Source organism: Cyanistes caeruleus, chromosome 32, assembly GCF_971803275.1.
Source record: "Cyanistes caeruleus chromosome 32, bCyaCae1.hap1.1, whole genome shotgun sequence".
Lineage (NCBI taxonomy): Eukaryota > Metazoa > Chordata > Aves > Passeriformes > Paridae > Cyanistes > Cyanistes caeruleus.
This window is the reverse complement of record NC_141733.1, coordinates 1,170,089-1,188,737: the sequence shown is the minus strand read 5'-3', so window position 1 is coordinate 1,188,737 and position 18,649 is coordinate 1,170,089. Positions and strand designations below refer to the sequence as shown.

Here is an 18,649-nt window from a genome sequence, read left to right as displayed (position 1 = left end):
TCCCTGTGATTTTGGGGTCACTCCCCGTGATTTTGGGGTCACTCTCTGTAATTTTGGGTTCATCCCCCGCGATTTGGGGTCACTTTCTGTAATTTTGGGGTCACTTTCTGTAATTTTGGGGTCACTTTCTGTGATTTCGGGGTCCCCCCCTGTGATTTCGGGGTCCCCCCGCCCCGCCCCGCTCCCCTCGCGGGGGTCCCGCCCCGGGGTGGGGTCTCCGGGGGTTTCCCGGTTCCCGGGGCGGGGCCGGGGAGCTCCGGGGCTCCTCCCGCGGGCGGCGGCACCGGGAGCGCGGGGATGGCGAGCGGCGGCTGCCGGGGGCTACCGAGAATGTCCTCGGGGCTACCGGAGCTGTGGCTACCGTGGCTGGTCCTGTGGCTACCGTGGATACCCCTGAGGCTACCGAAGCTGTCCCCGAGGCTACCGAGGCTGTGGCTACCGTGGATGTCCCTGTGGCTACAGAAGCTGTCCCTGTGGCTACCGTGGATGTCCTTGGGGCTACCATGGAAATCCCTGTGGCTACCGAAGCTGTGGCTACCGTGGATGTCCCTGTGGCTACCGAAGCTGTCCCTGTGGCTACCGTGGATGTCCTTGGGGCTACCTCGGCTCTCCCTGTGGCTACCGAAGCTGTGGCTACCGTGGATATCCCTGGGGCTACCGTGGTTATCCTTGGGGCCACCGAAGCTGCGGCTACCTCCGCTCTCCCTGTGGCTACCTCGTCTCTCCCCGTGGCTACCTCGTCTCTCCCCGAGCCTCCCGAAGCCGTGGCTACCGTGGCTGGCCCTGTGGCTACCGGTGGCCGCCGCCTTTAACCTGGACGGGAGCGGCGCGGTGCTCAAGGACGGCGAGCGCGGGAGCCTCTTCGGGGCGGCCGTGGCGCTTCACCGGCAGCTGAGCCCCGAGCCCGCGGGCTGGTGAGCGCGGGGGTCCCGGGGGTGAGACCCCCGCCCTGGGGGTCCCCGAGGGGGGTGAGACCCCCGTTCTGGGGGTCCTGGGGGGGTGAGACCCCCGTTCTGGGCTTCCCCCGAGGGGTGAGACCCCCGTTCTGGGGGTCCTGGGGGGCTGAGACCCCCGTTCTGGGGTTCCTGGGGGGGCGAGACCCCCGTTCTGGGGGTCCTGGGGGGGTGAGACCCCCGTTCTGGGGGTCCTGGGGGGGTGAGACCCCCGCCCTGAGGGTCCTGGGGGGGCGAGACCCCCGTTCTGGGGGTCCTGGGGGGGTGAGACCCCCGTTCTGGGGATCCTGGGGGGGTGAGACCCCCGTTCTGGGGGTCCTGGGGGGGTGAGACCCCCGCCCTGGGGGTCCTGGGGGGGTGAGACCCCCGTTCTGGGGTTCCTGGGGGGGTGAGACCCCCGCCCTGGGGGTCCTGGGGGGGTGAGACCCCCGCCCTGGGGGTCCCCGAGGGGGGTGAGACCCCCGCCCTGAGGGTCCTGGGGAGCGAGACCCCCGTTCTGGCCGTCCTGGGGGGGTGAGACCCCCGTTCTGGGGGTCCCCGAGGGGTGAGATGGGGATGGGGGGGATCCTAATGCCGGGATTTGGGGTGGGGGTCTGGTGGGACGAATCCCTGGGGCTGGGGGCGCGCGGTCCCCGGGAATGGGGCTGGAATGGGGCTGGAATGGGTCTGGGGTCTCCGGGAATGGGGCTGGAATGGGTCTGGGGTCCCCGGGAGCCCCGGGAATGAGGAGGGACCGGGACCCCCGGGATTTTGGGGAGGGGGCTCGGGAGATCCGCGGAGCTGGGGGGGAGGGGGGACACCGGGACCCCCCGAAGGGACCCCAGGGCTGCTGAGAGGGGCCGGTGACAGGAGCGGGGACAGTGGCGGGAGGTGACAGCGGCGACAGGGCCAGGGCCAGGCCCGGCATTATTCAGCATTAATTGGGGAGGGGGGCTCTGGGGGGGCGGGCGCTGCCCCGGAGCGCTCGGCTGGGGGGACCCCCCCAGGCTGGGCCCCCTCCCCACCCCGGGCCGTGCCCGCCGCTCCCTGCGGCGAACGCCCACCCGCGACTGCCGGCCACGGCCCCGTGTCCGTCTGTCCCCGTGTCCCCCTGTCCCCGTGTCCGTCTGTCCCCGTGTCCCCCTGTCCCCCTGTCCCCCGTGTCCGTCTGTCCCCGTGTCCGTCTGTCCCCGTGTCCCCCGTGTCCGTCTGTCCCCGTGTCCCTCTGTCCTCCTGTCCCCCACCTCCCGTGTCCCTCTGTCCCCGTGTCCCTCTGTCCTCCTGTCCCCCACCTCCCGTGTCCCTCTGTCCCCGTGTCCCTCTGTCCCTCTGTCCTCCTGTCCCCCGTGTCCCTCTGTCCCTCTGTCCCCCGTGTCCCTCTGTCCCCCGTGTCCCTCTGTCCCCGTGTCCCTCTGTCCTCCTGTCCCCCACCCCCCGTGTCCCCCTGTCCCCGTGTCCCCCGTGGCCCTGTGCCCCGCCCATCCCCCTGTACCCCGTGTCCCTCTGTCCTCCTGTCCCGTGTCCTCATGTCCCCGTGTCCTCCTGTCTCCCTCTTCCCCTGTCCCCCGTGTCCCCCAGCCCCCTGTCCCCATGTCCCCGTGTCCTCGTGTCCCCTTGTCCCCGGTACCGGGGAGTGACCCCAAAACCCGGGGGGACTTTTCGGGCTTGCTTTATTTTTGGGATTTATTTCGGGGGTTCATTTTCGGGACGAGCCTCCCAATCACAGCCCCAAATCAATCACGGGGTCCGCACCCCCGTGTCCCCCTGTCCCCCTGTCCCCCCGGTGTCCCCGGTGTCCCCGCTGTCCCCCTGTCCCCGGTGTCCCCCCGGTGTCCCCGGTGTCCCCATGTCCCCCTGTCCCCGGTGTCCCCCCGGTGTCCCCGGTGTCCCCGCTGTCCCCCTGTCCCCCTGTCCCCCCGCTGTCCCCCCGCTGTCCCCCCGGTGTCCCCATGTCCCCCTGTCCCCCTGTCCCCGCTGTCCCCCGGTGTCCCCCTGTCCCCCTGTCCCCGGTGTCCCCGCTGTCCCCACTGTCCCCGGTGTCCCCGCTGCCCCCCGCTGTCCCCACTGTCCCCGGTGTCCCCGCTGTCCCCGCTGTCCCCGCTGTCCCCCTGTCCCCATGTCCCCGTGTCCCCGCTGCCCCCCGGTGTCCCCGCTGTCCCCGGTGTCCCCGCTGTCCCCCGGTGTCCCCGGTGTCCCCGCTGTCCCCGCTGTCCCCGGTGTCCCCGCTGCCCCCCGCTGTCCCCGGTGTCCCCGCTGTCCCCGCTGTCCCCGGTGTCCCCGCTGTCCCCGGTGTCGCCGCGCTGCCGCCCGCGCCGCGTTCTTGGCCCCGGGGGCGGTTTTGGCTGCCGGCGCCGCTGCGGGTGTTGGGCTGAGCCGCGCTGGGCTCGGCTCCACCGGGGCGGCACCGGTGGCCCGGACACGGTGTCTGTCCGTCCGGTGGCCCGGACACGGTGTCTGTCCGTCCGGTGGCCCGGTGTCCCCGTGTCCCGGTGTCCCGGTGTCCCGGTGTCCCGGTAGCCCGGTGTCCCCGTGTCCCCGTGTCCCGGTGGCCCGGTGTCCCGGTAGCCCGGTGTCCCGGTGTCCCGGTGTCCCGGTGGCCGGGTGTCCCGGTGTCCTGGTGTCCCCGTGTCCCCGTGTCCGGGTGTCCCGGTGTCCCCCATCCCGGTGTCCCGGTCCCGGTGTTTGTCCGGTGTCCCAGTGTCCCCCGCTTGTCCCGGTGTCCCCATCCCAGTGGCCCGGTCCCGGTGTCCCGGTGTCCCCCAGTGTCCCATGTCCCAACGTGTCCCGGTGTCCGGGTCCCGGTGTCCCCCGGTGTCCCCCGTCTCCCGGTGTCCCCCTCGTGTCCCCCGGTGTCCCCGTGCCCCCCATCCCCGTGTCCCGGTGTCCCCCGGTGTCCCCGGCGGGGCTCGGCCGGGCTGTGTCCCCCTGTCCCCTCTGTCCGTGGGGGCTCCCGGTGTCCCCCGTGTCCCCGTGTCCCCGTGTCCCGGTGTCCCCCCGGTGTCCCCCCGGTGTCCCCCCGGTGTCCCCTCTGTCCGTGTCCCGGTGTCCCCCCGGTGTCCCCTCCTGTCCGTGGGGGCTCCCGGTGCCCCCAGTGTCCCCATGTCCCCGTGTCCCGGTGTCCCCTCCTGTCCCCCCGGTGTCCCCCCGGTGTCCCCTCCTGTCCGTGGGGGCTCCCGGTGCCCCCAGTGTCCCCATGTCCCCGTGTCCCGGTGTCCCCCCGGTGTCCCCCCGGTGTCCCCAGTGTCCCCAGTGTCCCGGTGTCCCGGTGTCCCCCCGGTGTCCCCTCCTGTCCGTGGGGGCTCCCGGTGTCCCCAGTGTCCCCATGTCCCCGTGTCCCGGTGTCCCCCCGGTGTCCCCCCGGTGTCCCCAGTGTCCCCAGTGTCCCGGTGTCCCGGTGTCCCCCCGGTGTCCCCTCCTGTCCGTGGGGGCTCCCGGTGTCCCCAGTGTCCCCATGTCCCCGTGTCCCGGTGTCCCCCCGGTGTCCCCCCGGTGTCCCCCCGGTGTCCCCTCCTGTCCCCCCGGTGTCCCCTCCTGTCCGTGGGGGCTCCCAATGTCCCCAGTGTCCCCAGTGTCCCATGTCCCCATGTCCCGGTGTCCCCCCGGTGTCCCCCCGGTGTCCCCCCGGTGTCCCCAGTGTCCCGGTGTCCCCGTGTCCCGGTGTCCCCTCCTGTCCGTGGGGGCTCCCGGTGCCTCCTCGCGCTCCGTCCTTTTTTGGCCATGGCGCCGCGGGTTTATTTTGGGGAAATTCCGGTTTATTTTTACCTCCTCCGCCTCCCGGGGCCACCGAGGCACCGCCGCGGGCCCCGCGCTGCTGCCACCGGCGGCGGGCGCCGGGGTGTCCCGGGTGTGGCACCTCCCGTCGCGACACATGTCGCGACAAGCCCGGGAAGGGCTGCGGGGCTGCAGCTGCTGGGCCGGGCGGGGGTCCCGGGGGTCCCGGGGGGCTCTGAGACCCCCCCCAAAACACTTATGGGGGGCTCTGTGACCCCCCCAAGACCCTCAGGGGGGTCTCTGTGCCCCCCCCAAGACCCTCACGGGGGTCTCTGTGCCCCCCCAGACCCTCACGGGGGTCTCTGTGACCCCCCAAAACACTTATGGGGGTCTCTGTGCCCCCCCAGACCCTCACGGGGGTCTCTGTGCCCCCCCAGACCCTCAGGGGGTCTCTGTGACCCCCCCAGACCCTCACAGGGGTCTCTGTGCCCCCCCAGACCCTCACGGGGGTCTCTGTGCCCCCCCCAGACCCTCAGGGGGGTCTCTGCCCTTCCAGGCTGCTCGTGGGAGCCCCCCAAGCCCCAGCCCTGCCCAGCCGGAGTGGCACAGCCGGGCGGGGGTCCCGGGGGTCCCGGGGCTCCCAGGGGTCCCGGGGGTCTCTGTGACCCCCAGAACCCTCACGGGGGTCTCTGCCCTTCCAGGCTGCTCGTGGGAGCCCCCCAAGCCGCGGCCCTGCCCGACCGGGGTGGCACAGCCGGGCAGGGGTCCCGGGGGTCTCTGTGCCCCCCCCAGACCCTCAGGGGGGTCTCTGTAGCCCCCCCAGACCCTCACGGGGGTCTCTGCCCTTCCAGGCTGCTCGTGGGAGCCCCCCAAACCCCAGCCCTGCCCAGCCGGGGTGGCACAGCCGGGCGGGGGTCCCGGGGGTCCCGGGGGTCTCTGTGCCGCCCCCAGACCCTCAGGGGGGTCTCTGTGCCCCCCCAGACCCTCACGGGGGGGGTCTCTGCCCTTCCAGGCTGCTCGTGGGAGCCCCCCAAGCCGCGGCCCTGCCCAGCCGGGGTGGCACAGCCGGGCGGGGGTCCCGGGGGTCCCGGGGCTCCCAGGGGTCCCGGGGGTCTCTGTGTCCCCCCCAGACCCTCAGGGGGTCTCTGTGCCGCCCCCAGACCCTCAGGGGGGGGGTCTCTGCCCTTCCAGGCTGCTCGTGGGAGCCCCCCAAGCCGCGGCCCTGCCCGGCCAAGCCGCCAACCGCACCGGGGGTCTCTTCGCGTGCCCCCTGACCCCCGAGCCCTCCGACTGCTGGCGGGTCCCCATCGACGAGGGAGGTGAGCGGGGCCCTGGGGAGGGGTCCCGGGGCGGGGAGGGGGTCCCGGCCGGGCTGACCCCTCCCCGCTGCCCACCAGCGGACCCGGAGCGGGAGAGCAAAGAGAACCAATGGCTGGGGGTGAGCGTGAAGAGCCAAGGGCCCGGCGGCAAGATCGTGGTGAGCTTGGGGGGGCCCGGGGGGGCTCAAAACGAGGGGAGGGGGTCCCGATGGAGCCTTGCGACCCCCTCCGCAGACCTGCGCCCACCGCTACGAGGCTCGGCAGAGGGTGCGGCAGCCGCTGGAGACGCGCGATGTGATCGGGCGCTGCTTCGTGCTGAGCCAGGACCTGCGGCCGCGGGACGAGCTGGACGGTGGCGAGTGGAAATTCTGCCAGGGGCGACCCCAGGGCCACCAGAGGTTCGGGAGCTGCCAGCAGGGGCTGGCGGCCGCCTTCAGCCCCGACCGCCGCTACGTGCTGCTCGGAGCGCCCGGGACATACAACTGGAAGGGTGAGGGGCGAGGGGAGACCCCCAAGGGGGGTTTGGGGGGGTTTGGGGGAGATTGGGGGGGATTGGGGGGGGTTTGGGGGCGGTGTTTCTGTGTGGAGACCCCCATAGGAGGGGGTTTGGGGGGGATTTGGGGGGGATTTCGGGGGTTTGGGGGGGTTTGGGGGTGATTTGGGGGGGATTTGGGGGGGTTTGGGGGGGATTTGGGGGGGATTTCGGGGGTTTGGGGGGGTTTGGGGGGATTTGGGGGGGTTTGGGGGGGGTCGTTCCTGCTCGGAGCGCCCGGGACATACAACTGGAAGGGTGAGGGGCGAGGGGAGACCCCCAGGGGGGGTTTGGGGGGATTTTGGGGGGGTTTGGGAGGGTGTTTCTGTGTGGAGACCCCCATAGGAGGGGATTTGGGTGAGTTTTGGGGGGATTTGGGGGGGTTTGCGGGGGGTTTGGGGGAGTTTGGGGGGGTTTTGGGGGGGGTTTGGGGGGGGTCGTTCCTGCTCGGAGCGCCCGGGACATACAACTGGAAGGGTGAGGGGCGAGGGGAGACCCCCAAGGGGGGATTTGGGGGGGTTTGGGGGGATTTGGGGGGGATTTGGGGGGGTTTTGGGGGGTTTTGGGGGGGATTGGGGGTTTTGGGGGGGTTTTGGGGGGTTTTGGGGGGGATTGGGGGGGTTTTGGGGGGGGATTTGGGGGGCTGTTCCTGCTCCGAGACCCTGTTACCCATAACTGGAAGGGTGAGGGGCGAGGGGAGACCCCCAAGGGGGGATTTGGGGGGGTTTGGGGGGATTTGGGGGGGATTTGGGGAGGTTTTGGGGGAGTCATTCCTGCTCGGAGCGCCCGGGACATACAACTGGAAGGGTGAGGGGCGAGGGGAGACCCCCAGGGGGGGGTTGGGGGGGTTTTGGGGGGAATTTGGGGGGTTTGGGGGGGATTTGGGGGGGGTTTGGGGGGTTTTGGGTGGGGTGTTTCTGTGTGGAGACCCCCATAGGAGGGGGTTTGGGGGGGATTTGGGGGGGTTTGGGGGGGATTTGGGGGGTTTGGGGGGGGTTTGGGGGGGGATTTGGGGGGGGTTTGGGGGATCGTTCCTGCTCGGAGCGCCCGGGACATACAACTGGAAGGGTGAGGGGCGAGGGGAGACCCCCAGGGGGGTTTGGGGGGGATTTGGAGGGATTTGGGGGGGATTTGGGGGGATTTGGGGGGTTTGGGGGGGATTTGGGGGGGATTTGGGGGGGATTTGGGAGAGTCGTTCCTGCTCGGAGCGCCCGGGACATACAACTGGAAGGGTGAGGGGCGAGGGGAGACCCCCGCGGGGGGATTTGGGGGGGGTTGGGGGGGATTTGGGGGGTTTTGGGTGGGTTTTGGGAGGGTGTTTCTGTATGGAGACCCCCATAGGAGGGGGTTTGGGGGGGTTTTGGGGGGTTTTGGGGGGGTTTTTGGTGGGGGTGTTGCTGTGTGGAGACCCCGGAATGCACAGCTGGGAGGGTGAGGGGCGAGGGGAGACCCCCAAGGGGGGTTTGGGGGGGATTTGGGGGGGATTTGGGGGGGTTTTGGGGGGCTGTTCCTGCTCCGAGACCCTGGTACCCATAACTGGAAGGGTGAGGGGCGAGGGGAGACCCCCGCGGGGGGATTGGGGGGTTTTGGGGGGGTTTTTGGTGGGGGTGTTGCTGTGTGGAGACCCCGGAATGCACAGCTGGGAGGGTGAGGGGCGAGGGGAGACCCCCAGGGGGGTTTTGGGGGGATTTGGGGGGGTTTTGGGGGGCGTTCCTGCTCCGAGACTCACAGCTCGGTGGGTGAGGGGCAGTGAGACCCCTCCCAGTGGGGGTTTGGGGGTCTCTGGAGGGTCCCCGCGGTGTCCCCGCGGTGTCCCCAAATCCCCGGGACCCCCGCAGGGACCCCTGCCCATGGAGCAGCTCAACCGGAGCTCCCTGGGGTGTCCCCAAATCCCCTCACCTGGGGAGGGACCCCTGCCCATGGAGCTGCTCCCTCCGAGCCCCCCGAGCTCCGGTGTCCCCGCGGTGTCCCCACGGTGTCCCCACGGTGTCCCCTGTCCCCCGGGACCCCCGCAGGGACCCTGCGCGTGGAGCAGCTCAGCCAGAGCTCCCTGGACCTGCTGCGCCCCGACGCCGGCCCCTTCGAGGCGGGGGGCGAGAAGGAGCAGGACCCCTCCCTCATCCCCGTGCCCTCCAACAGCTACTTCGGTACGGGGGGGGGCCCGGCCCGGGGACCCCTCCCCCGGCAGCCTCGGCCCCTCCCCAGCGCCCCCCGGACCCCCCCTGACGCCCCCTCCCCCTGTCAGGGCTGCTCTTTGTGACAAACATTGAGAGCGCGACCCCCGACCAGAGGGTCTTCCGGACCCCCCAGCCCGGAGAGAGGGTCCCCGGCGCGGCCGCGGATGTGGCGCACAATTCTTACCTGGGTTCGTGGGTGTGGCACCTGTGGCACCTGTGTGACACCTGTGTGACACCTGTGTGACACCTGTGTCACCTGTGTGACCTGTGTGACATCTGTGTGGCACCTGTGTGGCCGTCCCCCCGTGACGCCCCCTCCCCACGCTCCCCCGAAGTGTCCTGCGGGCACACGTGTGTCCCCACGTGTGCCCTGTCACACCTGTGTGGCACCTGTGTGACATCTGTGTCACCTGTGTGGCATCTGTGTGACACCTGTGGCACCTGTGTGGCACCTGAGTGACACCTGTGTGACACCTGTGTCACCTGTGTGACATCTGTGTGTCACCTGTGGCACCTGTGTGTCACCTGTGTGTCACCTGTGTGGCACCTGTGTGGCACCTGTGTGTCACCTGTGTCACCTGTGTGTCACCTGTGTGTCACCTGTGTGTCACCTGTGGCACCTGTGTGGCCGTCCCTCCGTGACGCCCCCTCCCCACGCCCCCCCAGAGGGTCCTTCAGTCACACGTGTGTCCCCACGTGTGTCCTGTCGCACCTGTGTGTCACCTGTGTCACCTGTGTGGCACCTGTGGTCCTGTGTGGCACCTGTCCTGTGTCACCTGTACACACCTGTCCCGTGTCACCTGTGCATACCCAGGTCACACAGCTGTCCCCGTGTCACCTGCACACACCTGTCCTGTGTCACCTGTGCACACCTGTCCCGTGTCACCTGTGCATACCCAGGTCACACAGCTGTCCCCGTGTCACCTGCACACACCTGTCCGGTGTCACCTGTGCACACCTGTCCTATGTCACTGCACACACACCTGTCCTGTGTCACCTGTGCACACCTGTCCTGTGTCACCTGCACACACCTGTCCTGTGTCACCTGTGCACACCTGTCCTGTGTCACCTGCACACACCTGTCCTGTGTCACCTGTGCACACCTGTCCTGTGTCACCTGCACACACCTGTCCTGTGTCACCTGTGCACACCTGTCCTGTGTCACTGCACACACCTGTCCTGTGTCACCTGTGCACACCTGTCCGGTGTCACCTGTGCACACCTGTCCTGTGTCACCTGCACACACCTGTCCTGTGTCACCTGTGCACACCTGTCCTGTGTCACCTGTGCACACCTGTCCTGTGTCACCTGCACACACCTGTCCTGTGTCACCTGTGCACACCTGTCCTGTGTCACTGCACACACCTGTCCTGTGTCACCTGTGCACACCTGTCTGGTGTCACCTGCACACACCTGTCCTGTGTCACCTGCACACACCTGTCCTGTGTCACCTGCACACCTGTCCTGTGTCACTGCACACACCTGTCTGGTGTCACCTGTGCACACCTGTCCTGGTGTCACCTGCACACCTGTCCTGTGTCACCTGCACACCTGTCCTGTGTCACCTGTGCACACCTGTCCTGTGTCACCTGCACACCTGTCCTGTGTCACCTGCACACACCTGTCCGGTGTCACCTGTGCACACCTGTCCTGTGTCACCTGTGCACACCTGTCCGGTGTCACCTGCACACACCTGTCCTGTGTCACCTGTGCACACCTGTCCGGTGTCACCTGCACACACCTGTCCTGTGTCACCTGTGCACACACCTGTCCTGTGTCACCTGCACACACCTGTCCTGTGTCACTGCACACAGCTGTCCCCGTGTCACCTGCACACACCTGTCCTGTGTCACCTGTGCACACCTGTCCGGTGTCACCTGTGCACACCTGTCCTGTGTCACCTGCACACACCTGTCCTGTGTCACCTGCACACCTGTCCTGTGTCACCTGTGCACACCTGTCCTGTGTCACCTGCACACACCTGTCCGGTGTCACCTGTGCACACCCAGGTCACACACCTGTCCTGTGTCACCTGTGCACACCTGTCCTGTGTCACCTGCACACCCAGGTCACACACCTGTCCTGTGTCACCTGCACACCTGTCCTGTGTCACCTGCACACACCTGTCCTGTGTCACCTGCACACCTGTCCGGTGTCACCTGTGCACACCTGTCCTGCATGCGGGGGGTTGGGGGGGGTGCATGGATTTGGGGAGGGGGCGCTGGAGCCTGGCTGGGGGCTCGGGCTGTTTCGGGGGGTGCTCGGGGGGCTGCTCACGGCGACCACCGCATGTGGGGAGGGGGCTCTGCTCTGGGTTTTGATCTGGCCCCCAAATTCTGCCCTTTTCCCGCCAAATTCTGCCCTTTTCCGCCAAGTTCTGCCCTTTTCCCGCCAAATTCTGCCCTTTCTCCCCCAAATTCTGCCCCTTTTCCCGCCAAATTCTGCCCTTTTCCGCCAAGTTCTGCCCTTTTCCCGCCAAATTCTGCCCTTTTCCGCCAAGTTCTGCCCTTTTCCCGCCAAATTCTGCCCTTTCCCCCCAAATTCTGCCCTTTTCCCGCCAAACTCTGCCCTCCCGGCAATGCTGGGGGAGGGGGCTGCACCTCGCCCCCCCCCAATTCCCACCGGGAGAATTCCCGGGGTTGGGAACACCGGGACCGGGCTGTCCCCAAACCCCCGGGATGTCCCCATGTCCCCTCAGGGCTCTGGGTGGTGCCAGCACCGGGGTCACCGGGCTGTCCCCAAACCCCGGGATGTCCCCGTGTCCCCGCAGGGTTTTGGGTGGTGCCAGCACCGGGGTCACCGGGCTGTCCCCAACCCTCGGGATGTCCCCGCGATGTCCCCGGGATGTCCCCGTGTCCCCGCAGGGCTCTGGGTGGTGGCAGGACCGGGGTGACAGAGCTGTCCCCAACCCCCGCGATGTCCCCGGGATGTCCCCGCAGGGCTCTGGGTGGTGGCAGGACCGGGCTGTCCCCAACCCCCGCGATGTCCCCTCAGGGCTCTGGGTGGTGGCAGCACCGGGGTGACAGAGCTGTCCCCAACCCCCGCGATGTCCCCGCAGGGTTTTGGGTGGTGCCAGCACCGGGGTCACCGGGCTGTCCCCAAACCCCGCGATGTCCCCGCAGGGTTCTCGGTGGACTCCGGGGCTGGCCTGACGAGGCCACAGCAGCTGAGTTTTGTCACCGGCGCCCCCCGCGCCAACCACACGGGCGCCGTTGTCATCCTGCGCCGCGACAGCGCCAGCCGCCTGCTGGCCGAGGCCGTGCTGGCCGGACAGCAGCTGAGCTCGGCCTTCGGCCACGCGGTCACCGCGCTGGACCTCAACAGCGACGGGTGGGTCTGGGGTCTGGGGTCTGGGGTCACCGCGCTGGACCTCAACAGCGACGGGTGGGTCTGGGGTCTGGGATTGGGTCTGGGGTCTGGGTCTGGGTCTGGGGTCTGGGGTCTGGGTCTGGGGTCTGGGATTGGGTCTGGGGTCACCGCGCTGGACCTCAACAGCGACGGGTGGGTCTGGGGTCTGGGATTGGGTCTGGGGTCTGGGATCTGGGTCTGGGGTCTGGGTCTGGGGTCTGGGATTGGGTCTGGGGTCTGGGATCTGGGTCTGGGGTCTGGGTCTGGGGTCTGGGGTCACCGCGCTGGACCTCAACAGCGACGGGTGCGGTTGGGTCTGGGGTCTGGGTCTGGGGTCTGGGATTGGGTCTGGGGTCTGGGATTGGGTCTGGGGTCTGGGGTCTGGGGCCTGGGTCTGGGGTCTGGGATTGGGGTCTGGGGTCTGGGGCCTGGGTCTGGGGTCTGGGATTGGGTCTGGGGTCTGGGGTCACCGCGCTGGACCTCAACAGCGACGGGTGGGTCTGGGGTCTGGGGTCTGGGGTCTGGGGTCACCGCGCTGGACCTCAACAGCGACGGGTGGGTCTGGGGTCTGGGGTCTGGGATTGGGGTCTGGGGTCTGGGGTCTGGGGTCTGGGATTGGGTCTGGGGTCTGGGATTTGGGTCTGGGGTCTGGGTCTGGGGTCTGGGATTTGGGTCTGGGGTCTGGGATTTGGGTCTGGGATTGGGTCTGGGGTCTGGGATTTGGGTCTGGGGTCTGGGGTCACCGCGCTGGACCTCAACAGCGACGGGTGGGGTTGGGTCTGGGGTCTGGGATTTGGGTCTGGGGTCTGGGATTGGGGTCTGGGTCTGGGGTCTGGGATTTGGGTCTGGGGTCTGGGTTTGGGTCTGGGGTTTGGGTCTGGGGTCTGGGATTTGGGTCTGGGGTCTGGGGTCACCGCGCTCAACAGCGACGGCTGGGGTTGGGATTGGGGGACTGAGCCCCCCCAAAACCCCTTCCCCACCCCATGGCCGGGATGATCCATCCCCGCTGCTGGGCGGGGGGTGACAGATCCGCGCCCCCCCCGCAGCTGGATGGACCTGGCCGTGGGGGCCCCCCACTTTTTCGAGCGGCAGGAGGAGATCGGGGGGGCCGTGTACGTTTACATCAACCCGGGGGGGCGGTGGGAGAGCGCGACCCCCCTGCGCCTCAACGGGACCCGCGGCTCCATGTTCGGGGCGGCGCTGAGCAGCGCCGGGGACCTGGACCACGACGGCTTCGAGGGTGAGGGGTTTGGGGGGGTTTGGGGGGATATGATGGGGTTTGGGGGGGTTTGGGGGGATTTGGGGAGGGTTTCGGGGGGTTTCGGGGGGTTTGGGGGGGTTTGGGGGGGATTGGGGGGGATTTGGGGGGATTTGGGGTCTGGAGATGGATCTGGACCACGATGGCTTCGAGGGTGAGGGGCTTGGGGGGGTTTGGGGGGATTGGGGGGATTTGGGGGGATTTGGGGGGGTTTGGGGGGGTTTGGGGTCTGGAGATGGATCTGGACCACGATGGCTTCGAGGGTGAGGGGTTTGGGGGGGATTTGGGGGGGTTTGGGGGGGTTTCGGGGGGGATTTGGGGGGATTTGGGGTCTGGAGATGGACCTGGACCACGATGGCTTCGAGGGTGAGGGGCTTGGGGGGGATTTGGGGGGGTTTGGGGGGGTTTGGGGGGGATTTGGGGGGGTTTGGGGGGGATTGGGGGGGATTTGGGGAGGGTTTCGGGGGGATTTGGGGGGGATTTGGGGTCTGGAGATGGATCTGGACCAGGGTGGGTTCGAGGGTGAGGGGTTTGGGGGGGATTGGGGGGGATATGATGGGGTTTGGGGGGGATTTGGGGGGATTTGGGGGGGTTTCGGGGGGATTTGGGGAGGGTTTCGGGGGGATTTGGGGTCTGGAGATGGACCTGGACCACGACGGCTTCGAGGGTGAGGGGTTTGGGGGGATTTGGGGGGGGATTGGGGGGAATTTGGGGGGGTTTGGGGGGGATTTGGGGGGATTTGGGGAGGGTTTCGGGGGGTTTCGGGGGGTTTCGGGGGGATTTGGGGTCTGGAGATGGACCTGGACCACGATGGGTTCGAGGGTGAGGGGCTTGGGGGGGATTTGGGGGGGTTTGGGGGGGTTTGGGGGGGTTTGGGGGGGATTTGGGGAGGGTTTCGGGGGGATTTGGGGGGGATTTGGGGGGGGTTCGGGGGGATTTGGGGGGATTTGGGGGGGATTTGGGGTCTGGAGATGGACCTGGACCACGACGGCTTCGAGGGTGAGGGGCTTGGGGGGGTTTGGGGGGATTGGGGGGATTTGGGGGGATTTGGGGGGGTTTGGGGGGGTTTGGGGTCTGGAGATGGATCTGGACCACGACGGCTTCGAGGGTGAGGGGATTTGGGGGGGTTTGGGGGGGATTTGGGGGGGTTTGGGGGGGTTCGGGGGGTTTCGGGGGGATTTGGGGTCTGGAGATGGACCTGGACCACGATGGCTTCGAGGGTGAGGGGCTTGGGGGGATTTGGGGGGGGATTGGGGGGAATTTGGGGGGGTTTGGGGGGGATTGGGGGGGTTTCGGGGGGATTTGGGGGGATTTGGGGTCTGGAGATGGACCTGGACCACGACGGCTTCGAGGGTGAGGGGTTTGGGGGGGATTTGGGGGGGTTTGGGGGGGTTTGGGGGGGTTTCGGGGGGTTTGGGGGGATTTGGGGTCTGGAGATGGATCTGGACCACGACGGCTTCGAGGGTGAGGGGCTTGGGGGGATTTGGGGGGGATTGGGGGGTTTGGGGGGGTTTCGGGGGATTTGGGGGGGTTTGGGGGGATTTGGGGAGGGTTTCGGGGGGTTTCGGGGGGTTTTGGGGGGATTTGGGGTCTGGAGATGGACCTGGACCACGATGGCTTCGAGGGTGAGGGATTTGGGGGATTTGGGGGGGTTTCGGGGGGTTTCGGGGGATTTGGGGGGGTTTGGGGGGGGTTTCGGGGGTGTTTTGGGGGTGTTTTGGGGGGATTTGGGGGTCTGCCCCCCCAGACCCCCCGTTTTTCCCCCCAGACCTGGCCGTGGGGGCTCCTTTCGACGGCGCCGGCAAAGTTTTCATTTTCCACGGCAGCGCCCTGGGCATCGTCACCAGCCCCGCGCAGGTCGGGGGTCCCGGGGGGGTCCCGGGGGGGTCCTGGGGGGTCCCGGGGGGGTCCCGCGGGGGTCTCGGCTCACCCGCAGCCGCCCCCTGCCCAGGTCCTGGACGGGGAGGCCGTGGGGGTCTCGGCTTTTGGGTACTCGCTGTCGGGGGGGCTGGACGTGGATGGGAACCTGTACCCCGACCTGCTGGTGGGGTCCCTCTCGGACAGCGTGGTGCTCTACAGGTGAGACCCCCGCCCCACCGCAGCGACCCCCCCCAATTCCTGCGACCCCCCCCCGGGAGACCCCCCTTCCTGCGACCCCCCCCGGGAGACCCCAATTCCTGCGACCCCCCCCCGGGCACCCCCAATTCCTGCGACCCCCCCCCGGGAGCCCCCCCTTCCTGGGACCCCCCGGGAGACCCCAATTCCTGAGACCCCCCGGGAGACCCCCCTTCCTGCGACCCCCCCCCGGGAGACCCCAATTCCTGGGACCCCCCGGGAGACCCCCCTTCCTGCGACCCCCCCCAGGGAGCCCCCAATTCCTGCGACCCCCCAATTCCTGGGACCCCCCGGGAGCCCCCCCTTCCTGCGACCCCCACGAGCTCCCCCAATTCCTGCGACCCCCCCCCGGGAGCCCCCAATTCCTGCGACCCCCCCCTTCCTGCGACCCCCCGGGAGACCCCTATTCCTGGGACCCCCCAATTCCTGGGACCCCCCGGGAGCCCCCAATTCCTGCGACCCCCCCCGGGAGCCCCCTATTCCTGCGACCCCCCGGGACCCCTCCCCATTTCCCCGTCCCCCGGGGGTTTCGAGGTGCAGTGGGGGGGTTTTCGGGGTGCACTGGGGGGGTTTGGGGTGCAGTGGGGGGGGTCTCACGCCGGGACCCCTCCCCATTTCCCGGGGGGTTTCGGGGTGCACTGGGGGGGTTTCGGGGTGCAGTGGGGGGGTCTCACCCCGGGACCCCTCCCCATTCCCCGGGGGGTTTCGGGGTGCAATGGGGGGGTTTGGGGGTGCAGTGGGGGGGGTTGGGTTGGGGGGGGGGTCTCACCCCGGGACCCCTCCCCATTCCCCGGGGGGTTTGGGGGTGCAGTGGGGGGGGTTGGGTTGGGGGGGGGGTCTCACCCCGGGACCCCTCCCCATTTCCCGGGGGGTTTGGGGGTGCACTGGGGGGGTTTCGGGGTGCACTGGGGGGGGGGTCTCACCCCGGGACCCCTCCCCATTCCCCGGGGGGTTTCGGGGTGCACTGGGGGGGGTTTGGGGGTGCACTGGGGGAGGTTTCGGGGTGCACTGGGGGGGGGTCTCACCCCGGGACCCCTCCCCATTTCCCGGGGGGTGGCAGGGGTGCACTGGGGGGGGTTTCGGGGTGCAGTGGGGGGGGTTTGGGGTGCAGTGGGGGGGGTTGGGTTGGGGGGGGGTCTCACCCCGGGACCCCTCCCCATTCCCGGGGGGTTTCGGGGTGCACTGGGGGTCTCACCCCGGGACCCCTCCCCATTCCCGGGGGGTGGCAGGGGTGCACTGGGGGGGGTTTGGGGGTGCAGTGGGGGGGGTTTCGGGGTGCACTGGGGGGGGGTCTCACCCCGGGACCCCTCCCCATTCCCCGGGGGGTTTCGGGGTGCAGTGGGGGGGTCTCACCCCGGGACCCCTCCCCATTCCCGGGGGTCGCAGGGCGCGGCCGGTGGTTCACGTGTCGCGGGAGCTGGAGCTGCACCCGCCCCACATCGACCTGGAGCGGAGCAGCTGCCGCGAGGGGGACGGCGTCTGGTGCGTGTGTCCCCGAGTGTCACCGAGTGTCACCTGAGTGTCACCCGAGTGTCACCGAGTGTCACTGTGTGTCACCCCTGTGTCACCCCTGTGTCACCGTGTGTCACCCCTGTGTCACCTGAGTGTCACCCCTGTGTCACCCGTGTGTCCCCGAGTGTCACCGAGTGTCACCTGAGTGTCACCCGTGTGTCCCCGAGTGTCACCGAGTGTCACCGAGTGTCACCCGTGTGTCACCAAGTGTCCCCGAGTGTCACTGAGTGTCACCGTGTGTCACCCCTGTGTCACCCCTGTGTCACCAAGTGTCCCCGAGTGTCACTGAGTGTCACCGTGTGTCACCCCTGTGTCACCGAGTGTCACCGAGTGTCACTGAGTGTCACCGAGTGTCACTGTGTGTCACCCCTGTGTCACCGTGTGTCACCGTGTGTCCCCGAGTGTCCCCGAGTGTCACTGAGTGTCACCGTGTGTCACCCCTGTGTCACCCCTGTGTCACCGTGTGTCACCGTGTGTCCCCGAGTGTCCCCGAGTGTCCCCGTGTGTCACCGAGTGTCACCCCTGTGTCACCTGAGTGTCACCCGAGTGTCACCCGAGTGTCACCGAGTGTCACCGAGTGTCACCCCTGTGTCACCCCTGTGTCACCCGTGTGTCACCCGTGTGTCACCGAGTGTCACCCCTGTGTCACACGTGTGTCACCCGTGTGTTACCTGAGTGTCCCCGAGTGTCACCCGAGTGTCACTGTGTGTCACCCCTGTGTCACCCCTGTGTCACCCCTGTGTCACCCGTGTGTCACCCGTGTGTCAGCCGAGTGTCACCGAGTGTCACCCCTGTGTCATCGAGTGTCACCGAGTGTCACCGAGTGTCACCTGAGTGTCACCCCGTGTCCCCGAGTGTCACCCGAGTGTCACCCGAGTGTCACCGTGTGTCACTCCGAGTGTCCCCGAGTGTCCCCATGTCCCCGTGTGTCCCCCCGTATCCCCCCCGTGTCCCCCCGTGTGTCCCCCGTGTGTCCCCCCGTGTGTCCCCCCCGTGTCCCCCCCCGTGTCCCCCGTGTGTCCCCCCCGTGTCCCCCCGTGTGTCCCCCCGTGTCCCCCCGTGTGTCCCCCCCGTATCCCCCCCGTGTCCCCCGTGTCCCCCCCCGTGTCCCCCCCGTGTCCCCCCGTGTCCCCCCGTGTCCCCCCCGTGTCCCCCTGTCCCCCCCGTGTCCCCATTTCGGGGCCCCCCGGTGACCCCGTTTTCCCGCAGTCTGGAGGTGCGGGCGTGTTTCAGCTACCGGGGCAGCCCGGAGAGCTACAGCCCCCGGCTGGGTGAGTGGGGGGCGGCCGGGGGGCGCGGGCCCGAGGGGACCCCGACTTCCGAGGGCTCCCCCCAAATCCTGGGGGTCCCCACAACCCTGGGATCCCCCAAATCCTGGGGGTCCCCACAACCCTGGGATCCCCCCAAATCCTGGGGGTCCCCACAACCCTGGGATCCCCCCAGTCCTGAGGGTCCCCACAACCCTGGGATCCCCCAAATCCTGGGGGTCCCACCCCATTCCTGGGGGTCCCCGCATTCCTGGGATCCCCCCCATCCTTTGGGACCCCCACCCCAAATCCCCACCGTCCTTTGGGATCCTCCCCAACCTTCGGGACCCCCGCCCTGAGTCCCCCCCATCCCGAGCCTCCCCCGTCCTTCGGGACCCCCACCCCAAATCCCCGCCGTCCTTTGGAACCCCCACCCCAAATCCCCGCCGTCCTTTGGAACCCCCACCCCAAATCCCCGCCATCCTTTGGGATCCCCCA

General features: G+C 69.0%; 1 protein-coding gene across 6 annotated transcripts in view; it reads left to right on the top strand.

The window, feature by feature from the left end:
* The first annotated feature begins 265 nt into the window (after nucleotides 1-265).
* ITGA7 (integrin subunit alpha 7) overlaps nucleotides 266-18,649 on the top strand; it is a 39,031-nt gene continuing 20,647 nt past the window's right edge. Inside the window, exons 1-12 of one of the 6 annotated variants that reach the window (XM_086870191.1) lie at nucleotides 266-914; nucleotides 5,835-5,962; nucleotides 6,041-6,117; nucleotides 6,197-6,452; nucleotides 8,510-8,641; nucleotides 8,740-8,859; nucleotides 11,794-12,001; nucleotides 13,066-13,259; nucleotides 15,046-15,134; nucleotides 15,229-15,356; nucleotides 16,779-16,874; nucleotides 18,114-18,175. In XM_086870191.1, the coding sequence (XP_086726317.1) occupies nucleotides 298-914; nucleotides 5,835-5,962; nucleotides 6,041-6,117; nucleotides 6,197-6,452; nucleotides 8,510-8,641; nucleotides 8,740-8,859; nucleotides 11,794-12,001; nucleotides 13,066-13,259; nucleotides 15,046-15,134; nucleotides 15,229-15,356; nucleotides 16,779-16,874; nucleotides 18,114-18,175 (2,107 nt within the window). In that variant the 5' untranslated portion in view covers nucleotides 266-297. Of the gene's footprint in view, nucleotides 915-5,834; nucleotides 5,963-6,040; nucleotides 6,121-6,196; nucleotides 6,453-8,509; nucleotides 8,642-8,739; nucleotides 8,860-11,793; nucleotides 12,002-13,065; nucleotides 13,260-15,045; nucleotides 15,135-15,228; nucleotides 15,357-16,778; nucleotides 16,875-18,113; nucleotides 18,176-18,649 lie in introns of all 6 variants that reach the window. The other 5 variants (XM_086870193.1, XM_086870196.1, XM_086870190.1 and 2 more) reach the window with 5 other exon arrangements.